The sequence below is a fragment of the Trichechus manatus genome, unplaced genomic scaffold (genome assembly GCF_000243295.1).
Source record: "Trichechus manatus latirostris isolate Lorelei unplaced genomic scaffold, TriManLat1.0 scaffold00188, whole genome shotgun sequence".
Lineage (NCBI taxonomy): Eukaryota > Metazoa > Chordata > Mammalia > Sirenia > Trichechidae > Trichechus > Trichechus manatus.
In genome coordinates this window covers 4,652,721-4,663,394 of record NW_004444124.1, presented here as the reverse complement: position 1 = coordinate 4,663,394, position 10,674 = coordinate 4,652,721, and the positions used below count along the sequence as shown (strand labels likewise).

At 48.1% G+C, this 10,674-nt stretch overlaps 1 protein-coding gene across 1 annotated transcript in view; it reads right to left on the bottom strand.

Annotated features, from left to right (window-relative positions):
* SLC22A23 (solute carrier family 22 member 23) overlaps positions 1 to 10,674 on the bottom strand; it is a 226,341-nt gene that overhangs the window by 51,738 nt on the left and 163,929 nt on the right. The window contains exon 5 of the mRNA XM_012558815.1: positions 10,150 to 10,318. Coding sequence (XP_012414269.1) covers positions 10,150 to 10,318 — 169 coding nt within the window. The remainder of the gene's footprint in view (positions 1 to 10,149; positions 10,319 to 10,674) is intronic.

The window sequence follows — 10,674 nt, the reverse complement described above, 5'->3', positions numbered from 1 at the left end:
ATACAATTCAATCCATGACACTCCACCCTTTGAAACCCCAGAGGTCCTGGCCATACCTTTTGAGACTGAGGCAGCTCAGATTCCTGTGTTCCTTGTCTCTTCAGTTTCTGATTCCTGGTTCCTTGGCCTCTCGGTCCTTAGGCAGCATGCCTGCATCTGCCCTTATGGGTGAAGTGTTCCAAAGCTCTGTAGCTCCACCAATAAGTGCCTGGAGGCACCCCACTCCACCAGAAAGCCTCCTGTGCACAGGCACTTAGCTCTCTCACTCCATGGGTTGGCTCCAGAGCTTTCTGGTGCTGGTCTCCTGGTTTTGCTGTTGCCAGTTCTCTGCCACTGCCACTTTTCTGCTGCTGCCAGTTCTCTGCCACTGCGGGTCCTCTATCCATTCACAGTTTCAAAACTGCATCCACATTTTAGGTATCTGTTAGAGCAGCACTCCACTCTTGGCACCAAATTCTTAGTCATCTAGTGCTGCTATAACAGAAATACCACAAGGGGATGGCTTTAACAAAGAGAAGTTTAGTCTCTCACAGTCCAATAGGCTAGAAGTCCGAACTCAGGGTGCTGGCTCAAGGGGAAGGCTTTCTCTCTGTCGGCTCTAGAGGAAGGTCCTTGTCATCAGTTTTCCCTTGATCTAGGAGCATCTCAGCGCAGGAACCTCAGGTCCAAAGGACGTGCTCTGCTCCCGGCACTGCTTTCTTGGTGGCATGAGGTCCCCATGTCTCTCTGCTCCCTTCTCGCTTTTATATCTCAAAAGAGACTAGCTTAAGACATTATCTAATCTTGTAGATCTCATCAATTTAACTGCCACTAATCCATCTCATTATATCATAGCAATAGGATTTACAAGACATAGGGAAATCACATCAATCGTACAACACTGGGAATCATGACCTAAGCCAAGTTGACAGATATTTTTGGAGGACACAATTCAATCCATGACACAGATAAGAGTGTGCACTCAGCATCCTTACTTCACATTGTGAGGTATGATGATGTCATCTACCGACTTTCTGGGAGAGTGGAGCTAACATCTTCATTACCTCTTGAATTCCTACTTAGCATGGCTTCCTCTAAAACACTCTAGGTAGATACTGTGTGAGCAGCTTTCACTCCCAAGCTTCACTCTTGGGCTGTTCTTCCACAGAGACCATCATCCAGAAAAAAACACATCACCCTGCTCAACTTACTAGCTTCCTGATTCTCCACCTGCAGTTCTCCCAGGTGTTCTGAGATAACACGGACCTCACCCCAGTGGTACAGTATCCAAGGGCTGCTAGCTGAGCCCAGCCCCCCATCACCCTTTCTCTCTTCTGTGCAGTCAGGAGGCTGCGGCCCTCCTCTATTTCACATCACTGTGCTGCCCAGCATACCTAGAGTGCCTCCAATGTTCTCCTCTTCTCCTTTAGAACATGAATCTTTCCCCTCATCTGTCTGCTCTGACCCTGGAAGAAGACCACATTCATTCTAGAAAAAGGATGCGTCAGTACGACTTCCTTCTAGATTAGCATGGAAATACCACTGTCCCTTCCTCAGAGATAATGAATGCCCAAGCAATATGACTAAACACACACCTCTATTTGTCCCCACATCCTGAGGTAGTGGCATCCCTCAGTGGGATTATCCACCACCTTTACCAGGGTCTAAACTCAGTCAGAAAATATTCACAAGTACTCTCTTTTCTCTGTTCTCACTTCATGACATGTGACTGAATTCAACTCCGCAAGCATACTGGAATACTGACACCCAAGAAGCACATCCTTACATTCTCTCTTACTGCTTTTGAGGCTCTCCCTCTACATAAAACTCATGGGACAGCAACAGCAGCCCCTGACTCAGAATGCACATGTAAGTTCCAAGCATCCCAGGCAGCTCCTGTGATGACATCAATCTCCTACACCAGCTTCATTTGCTGGGCACACATCATTCCTGCACCACATCCACCCCATCACCAGAACCTGCCGCACTCTCTACATCTCTGGCCAAATCCATCTGTTCTCAGGCCATTGTGTCTCTGCTTCTACCTCTCTTCCAGGATGCCTTCTCCATCCCCAGGCTACCTCGTCCCAGGTCATACTTAGCCCTGTAGCTGCCACTGGGCTGTGGTTCTGTCGTGTCTTCCTGTCTCTAAGCTCCTCATCACCCTCAAGATCAAAATCTCCCTTTGCAAGTCTCCCTCCACACTCTACTCTCAGAACAGACTCTATAGATGGGGCAGGGACCAGTCTTCCCCATTTCAGGAAACTGTACCACTCTCCCACCTTGCTCAGGCCCGAAACCCCAGCCACTGAACTCTCTTTTACCCTCATGTGCCACATTGAAGCCATTGGCAAGTATTATTGTGATCACTTCCAAAACATGTCTCAAATCAGACCTCTTCTGGTCACCCCTCTGCCCATGGCCTGGTCCAGCACCACAATACCTCTGTGGACCAGTCAACTGCCCTGGCTGCCTCCACTTTTTTTTTCTTTTTTTAGGTTTTCCTTTTTTAAAAAAAATAATACTTCATTGTGTTTTCAGTAAAAGTTTACACAGCAAATTGTCAAATGGGTTCCTATTTGACAATTTCTATACAAAGTGTTCAGTGACATTAGTTACATTTTTCACAATGTGTCAACATTTTCTTAAATTGAGTTCTGGTTGTTCTGTTTCCAGTGCTCTAGTTTCCCTGCCCCCTTATCTTCTCCTCTTTGCTTCAGAGTAATTGTTGACCTTTTGGTCTCATATAGATGATTTTTTATTAAAGCACCGTATTCATGAGTAATACCCTTTATTTTGTGTGCCAAGCTGTTATTTCGCTAAAAGGTGACCTAAGGAGACAAGTTTTGGTTCAAGGTTTAAAAAGTATCTGGAGCAATAGTCTCAGGGGCCCCCTGATGAGAACCTCAACCGCTTTTTCATGGTACTTAGAATAAAACCCATCCCTGGGTGGTGCAAATGGTTAATGTGCTCGACTGCTAATCAAAAGGTTGGAGGTTTGATTTCACTCAGAGGCACCTCAGAAGAAAGGTCTGGTGATCTACTTCCAATAACTCAGCCATTGTAAACCCTATGGATCACAGTTCTACTCTGACACACGTGTGGTCGCCATGAGTCAGTGCTGACTCGACAGCAACTGGTATATAGAGTGAAACCCATAGTGCTCATGACCCTACACAGTCTGACCCCCACTTACATTTCTGAACTCCACTTCTGCTCCCCACCCCCTTGTCCACCATGCTGCAGCCACATCGGCCTTCTTGCTCTTCCAGAGTAAGACAAGCTGCAACCAGATTTTTCCCTGGCTGTTCCCATTTGCTTGGAATGTTTTTCCCTAGAACCTCATGTGACTTTGTGGTGCAGTGGGTTACTTTCATGGCCTTTCTGGCCCTGGGTTTACAATTCTAACAAAATGATTGGTCCGTCTGAAATCTGTCAAGCGATTGATTGGTTTGCTTTCTGCCTAAGCAGCTTGTAATCCACCCAACAGGACTGGTCATTTTATGATCTGCCTAAGGGACTGGTCAATCCTACTAGGAAAGCCACACCTTGAAACTGATAAGGAGTTTTCCTATATAAATGGCCAATCTCACAGAGAGGTTTTGGGGACCTCCTGATCAACAAGCACCTGGAGAGGACAGCATTCTTTGGACTTGGGGTCCCTGTGCTGAGAAACTGCTAGACCCAAAAAAAAGAGTTGTGATATGGGTCAAGGGCTATAACACTGAGATGGTAACACTGGAGAGGTCCAGAATGAACCCAGGAATAGAGATCCGTGCAGCATGAGTGGCAGAAATCATAAGACCTGCAGCTGGTGGCAGTCAGGGCGGTGGTGGTGAGTGAGTTGGCCCAAAGAGAAAATGGCAGGGTTGGCCAGTGATGTGGAGCTGGGCACCTCTGGGCAAGAGGTCGCCAATGGGCCTGGGTGCCCCATAAAGGGGAAGTGGCAGCAGTCTGGGCCCGTGCAGGTGGACTCCCAAGCAGAGCAAGCAGTAGCATGGGGGCCTAACTGGCCTCCCTTTGGCAGCAGCAGATGCCCTGGCTGTGCTGAGAACTGTAACCCTAAGTCCAAGAGGATGCCTGTCCTGAGGGGGTCAAGAGGAGGCCAGTCCTGAGAGGGCCGAGAAGAGGCCAACAGGAGGCCTGTGCTGGGGGCCTGGAGGGGCCTTCCCAGCAGGGGCTGAAAGGGGGCCAGTCCTGAGGGGGCCAATAGCAGGTCTGTCCTGAGGGTCAAGAGGTTGCCCACAAAGGCTTGGGCATACACTGTACAGGGGTTACCCATAAAACAGTTTTGATTCGAGAGCTGTCTAAATGCCTGGCACTGGCCAACGGTTGTCCCAAAGCTGCTGGTGGATAGCTGGACCAGTAAGCACAGGGGTTCAGACTAAGGTAAGAAAAGCTGTGGAGACAGAGAGACAGAGAGAGAGAGAATAAACACAGCCATACCACACCTGACCTGAGTGGATAACACACCAGCTGAGAGAGACAGAGACATCTGCTCACACCTGATCCATGGCATGCCTGCCTAGTGACAGAGAAATGGACATGGGTAATTTGGGAAGGGTGAGTGGGTCCCTTTTTAGACATGCTGTTGTTGTTAGGTGATGTTGAGTTGGTTTCAACTCATAGTGACCCAGAACGAAATGCTGTCCAGTCCTTCGCCATCCTCATAATTGTTGCTATGTTTTAGCCCATTGTTACAGCCACTGTATCAATCCATTTCACTGAAGGTCTTCCTCTTTTTTGCTGACCCTCTGCTTTATCAAGCATGATGTCCTTCTTCAGGGAACTGGTCCCTCCTGATAATATGTCCAAAGTACATGAGTGAAAGTCTCGCCATTCTTGCTTCTAAGGAGCACTTTTTTTTCTTACTTTAGATGAAGGTTTACAAAACAAACTAGCTTCTCATTAAGCAATTAGTACACATATTGTTTTGTGACATTGGTCACCAACCCCACAACATGTCAACACTCTCCCTTTCTCAACCTTGGGTTCCCTATTACCAGCTTTCTGTCCCCTCCTGGCTTCCAGTCCTTGCCCCTGGGCTGGTGTGCCCCTTTAGTCTCGTTTTGTTTTATGGGCCTGTCTAATCTTTGGCTAAAGGGTAAACCTCAGGAGTGGCTTCATTACTGAGCTAAGAGGGTGTCCAGGGGCCATACCCTCAGGGTTTCTCCAGTCTCTGTCAGGCCAGTAAGTCTGGTCTTTTTTTGACTTAGAATTTTGTTCTACATTTTTCTCCAGCTCTGTCCAGGACCCTCTATTGTGATCTCTGTCAGAGCAGTTGGTAGTGGTAGCCGGGCAGTATCTAGTTATGCTGGACTCAGTCCGGTGGAGGCTATGGTAGTTGTGGTCCATTAGTCCTTTGGACCAATCTTTCTCTTGTGTGTTTGGTTTTTTTCATTCTCCCTTGCTCCAAACAGGGTCTAAGGAGCTTTCTGGTTGTACTTCTTCCAAGACAGATTTGTTCATCTTTTGGTATATTCAATATTCTTCACCAACACCATAATTAAAAGGTATTAATTCTTCTTCGGTCTTCCTTATTCATTGTCCAGCTTTCATGTGCATATGAGGTGACTGAAAATACCATGATTTGGGTCAGCACACCTTAGTCCTCAAAGTGAAATCTTTGCTTTTTAATATTTTAAAGAGGTCTTTTGCAGCAGATTTGCTCAGTGCAATGCGTCTTTTGATTTCTTGACTGCTGTTTCCATGGGGGGTTGATTGTGGATCTAAGTAAAATGTAATCCTTGACAACTTCAATATTTTCTCCATTTATCATTGCTGCTTATTGGTCTAGTTGTGAAAATTTTTGTCTTCTTTATGTTGAGGTGTAATCCATACTGAAGGCTGTAGTCTTTGATTTTCATCAGCAAGTGCTTCGAGTTCTCTTCACTTTCAGCAAGCAAGGTTGTGTCATCTGCATATCACAGGCTGTTAATGAGTCTTCCTCCAATTTTAGACATAAGTGGGTTCCTCTCTTATGTTGCTAAGTGTGGTACTCATGGGGGTGGAGGGGACCAGTTCACCTCAGATCTGTTCCAGCTCTCTTCTGTCTACCTTCTATAAACAGTAATAGCAGCTTTCAATTGCCAACCCTTTGTAAAGTGCCTGTGACCCAACTGGATCAGATAGTAATGTCCTTGTCCTAGCAGTCTCATGACTGCTTGGGATTTAGAGTACAATCTGTGTGTGTGTACCCACATGTGCATACGCAGACAGTTTAGATTTCCTGTTTCCAATCGCTGAGGTCTCAGCTGGAATGTCACCTCCTCAGAGGGGTCTTTTCTGGCCACCTTACTTGTCACCCTCTACCCTACTGCTTCATTTAATTCCCCTATACTGCTTACTGTCTGAAGGCATCAGCTGTGTTTGTTGGTGTGCCCATGGTCTGTGGGCTCCCTCCGACCCACATGCCCCACTGTAATGAATGCTTCAAGTGAGTAGGGACTGAGGTGTGCACACGCAGTATTTGGAACACTTAGGATCTAGGATAGAATTGGGCATGTGGTGACTACTCAGTAAAAAAAGTCCCCGGGTGGTGCAAATGGTTAATGTGCTCGGCTGCTAACCCAAAGCCTGGAGGTTTGAGTCCAGCCAGAGGTGCCCTGCAAGAAAGGCCTGGCCATCTACTTCTGCAAAATCAGCTATTGAAAATCCTATGGAGCACAGTTCTGCTCTGACACACACAGGGTCACCATCAGTTGGAACTGACTTGATAGCAACGGGTAAAGGTAAAAAAGTACTTAGTAATTAGCTGAATAGACTTCTTCCAGATTGTCCTATTTTCTACAGTTCCTGAGATGCAAATTCCGCAGTTTATAGGTTTTGATCCTCATGGTGGTTTCCCCGTGGGCTCTGTGAATTTTGCCTGTGAGCTCACCGTGAGTGAGAATTTCCTTCCACGTCAGTCCTGAGTACCTGGTCACAGTGACGCTCGAGGGCTTCATTTCTGACTCCGAGGGCCCAGTGTGTGTCACCGGTTCTCACCCAGGTCTTACATTCTCGGTGTAGAGTAGCTGGAATGTGGAGCACACACTCACGCATGGTGCAGACTTCTAGGCTCCAATTTCTTCAGGGTGAATCTTTTTCTGCCCACAGTCCGAGGCCACTGGCCAGCTTTTAGGCCGAGTCCCTGTTTTCATCCTGTTTTCACTGACAGTTTGGACTCCAGACCACTTCAAGGACCTGAGGTCTCATCTCCAGCCCCCTCTGCAGGGGTCAAAATTGAGCCCCTCAGGCCTCTTTTGGGCCCAGTCACCACGCAAGCTGCCTTCAGCACCCGGTCCTGCCCACCCCAGGCTCTGAATTCTCTCAGAGCTGGTCCTGAGGACTAGCCCTTCTCAAACCAGAGCTCAGCACTGTACTTTTATTCATGTTGTATTTTATGCAGCACTGGTGTGTGTTTGGAGGGCCTCATCTCTTTGGTCCCCCATTCTGATGAGAGCTCCCCAGGCTAATCTCTACCCTTCAGTTTTACTACCACCCTCAAAGCACCTTCATTTGCTATGCTGCGCTCACGCGGTTCACGCAGTCGGTGGATAGCCTTGTTAATGCCCAGGGTTCCATGCCCGTTCTTCGGGTGACTGAAAGCCCAAGGACAGGGCTGGGTCCACATCACACACAGTAAATACCTGCCCGCTGAAGGAAAGCCACCATCTTAGAATATTTTGCCACCAACAGCTGCTGAACTGGCTGGGCTGCAGCGCCCTCCCTCCTCTCCCTAGGAGCCACTTCCTCCCGTCAGACAGCAGAGCCTTCCAGCCAGGAAGCGCCTACTGCAGCAGATGGGAGAAGGGTGGTAATCAGGGAGCCCACAACAGAGAGGAGGCACCTCAAAAGCCTTTAAGAGCCAGTAATTCTTGCAGAGCCATAAAGGGCTGGTAGACAAAGAGGGACTACGTTTTCCACCACCAAGTTTTTCTTAACCTACCCCTGTTAAGCCCAAACTTCTATACATATTAACAGGTAATGCAATAATAATAATAATAATGATAATAACAGCAGTTACTATTTATGAGCATTAACTATAGGCCAGTCATATGGTAAGCGCCTTAAATAATAATATTGTCGTAGTAGTTAGAATATATACATAACACTCCGTGACAGGCATGGTTCTAGGTGCTTCTCATATATTAGGTAATTCACTCCTTATTAATTCATTAATCCCATTATTGACCATTATTACTTAGAGCAGCTGAGCCTGAGGCACACCCTCTGAATGACTTGCTCCAGGTCACACAGCTAGTCAGTGGCAGAGCTCCGAAGCCTGTGCCTTAGCCTACATGCTCACTGGCCTCTCCAGGAGCCCTTGTTACTGAGAGGAGAAAAGTGAGGCTCACAGATGGGTTAATAAGCTTCTGAGGATCACAGGCAGGTGGTAGAACCTGCTCCACGTGGTTGAAAAGCTGAGCGCCAAGCACTGGCCTCAGGCCTCAGGACATCCGGGAGCACACATCAGTACTGATCAAAGTCCACCGATGCCCTTTTAGCTAAAACATGTATTTTTACATTGTGTTTCAAGGAATTTTTAAGCAGGTTTTAAAATGTCTTTAACTAAAGTGAACACTTTACCTCGTCTGTCGTTAAACATACATAGTTTTTGAATTTAAATAAAAAAAAATAAGACAAATGAAAGCCCCAGCCCCTCCCTGGGCACTGGCCCAGCAGACCTGGAGGCTGGACAGTAGCTGCTTCCCACTGAGCTGCCTGACTGGGCAGCGGGTCCAGGAGACCCTGCTCTGCTGCTCCTTGGCCTAGGCTGGGGCAGGGGACCCCCGGGGCGAGGGCCGGGCTGCCCTTCAGAGCCCAGAGGTGGTGGAAGCAGCTTCTGTGCCTCACAGAAACGCCAGCCAGTCTCCTGAGGCTGTGCCCCCAGGCCTCAGAGCCGCCCCCCGCCGGGGGGGGGGCCTGCTTGGGTGCCTTGGGGTACTGTGACAGTGCAGAGGATGTGCTGCAGAGGGAAGGGTGTGCTCACTCTGCCAAGGCAAGTTTCTCGGTTGTGAGGGACCAGTAAGCAAGAACCGGGCTTCTGAGAAAATGCAACTGTGCCCTTGCTTCCCATAGTTCCTCTGCTCCTCCTGTGGGGTGGGGGCCAGCACTACGAAGCTAGGAGGTAGGTGCTTCCTTCCCCTCCCTGGCACTTTAAAGAAGAAGTCTGATTAACAACCTTCTCTGTCCTCGAGTACGTAAAGCAAGGACACTGGTGACTGACTTCCTGCCAGAAATGTGGTTTTCATTAGTGACCAAAGAATAGACTACAGACCATCGTACTGGTGGGCGAAACCAGGGTGTTGGCAGGGTTGGGGATGGTAGGGAAGGGAGAGAAAGAAGAGTTATTTTATAAAAGTGTAGAACAATCATTTTTTTCTAAACATTTCTCTATCTGCAGAGCAGTGGTTTCAACCTTGGTTGAACATTAATCCCATGGGGAGTTTTTAAAATCCTCTCATCCAGGCCATGTCCCCAGACCAATGAATTTAGTTGGTTTTGTTTCTGAAGTCAGTAAGTCAAAAATTAAAGTTATACATGGTCTAAAATCATACTGGATTCATCTAGGGTAGGGGTGGGCAAATTTTTTTTTCTGTGCAAAGAGCCAGATAGTAGATATTTTTGGCTTTGTGGGTGACACCATCTCTGTCGCAACCACTCGACCCTCCTGTTTTAGTAAGGAAGCTGCCACAGGCATAAATAAGGGACCATGGGCACGGCTGCATCCCAATAAAACTTTATTCACAAAAACAGATGGCGGTTAAGATTTGGTCAAGGGCTATACCTGATGTAGAGGATGTAAGGGGGCTTTCTCCATTGCTCCTTGAACATTTCCGTATTTCTCCTCCCAACATAGGAGACTCCCTTTAAATTCATGCATAAAAATTCATGTTGAAACAACCCAGTGGGGTGGGTGGCCATCAGCAGGTAGAGGCCGGTTGATCACATGCAGATTACTGGAACTGGGCAAGGGGCACAGGGGGTGGGGGAGCCCACTTTTCTGCTTGCTTTTGTGTATGTCTGAACATTTCCCAAGATCAAAAGTTAAAAAAATATAATTAAATTTTTTAAAAGAGGAAATTTCCCTTTATACAGACAAACAAGCAGGAAAGTCCACGAGACACTAGTGGGGAGTTCGTGGCCCGGATGCCGGGTTGCACGCGCAGGGTGCGGGGTACTTACGACCAGTAGAGCAGCATGAGCAGGAAGGGACAGATGATGAGGGCCTGTAGCACCTGCCAGTCCCGGCACAGGGCGGCCAGCCCCGGCATGAAGAACTGCCCAGCCATGGCCACAAAGCTCGCCACCATGGTGATCATGAACCGCTTTCCAGGGGGGCACAGTTCTATTCCTACAACATAAATGGAAAAAGAAAGACATGAGCACCAGCTCCGTCCTGGGGGAGTCATGGGACACCCCAATCAGCAAGCACTGTGCCATCACCTCCACTTGCTGGTCACCGTGAGAGCCCCATGTGTTATGTCAGTGTTGAGATCCTCCCTCTTGTTGGTGGGAACAGAGGCCCTGACAGTGAAGGAAGTGAGTTAGTTACTTAAGGCCACAGAGCAGCCTGCACCAGAAGGCTGCACTTCAGAGCTGTTTAGCTTGGAAACCCAGAAATGCTGCAGTGCTGGCCATGGAGCTCTCACACCACCCCTTGCTCCCAATCCCTCTGCTTGCGGGTGTCCCTGAGCTGGTCTGGAGAGT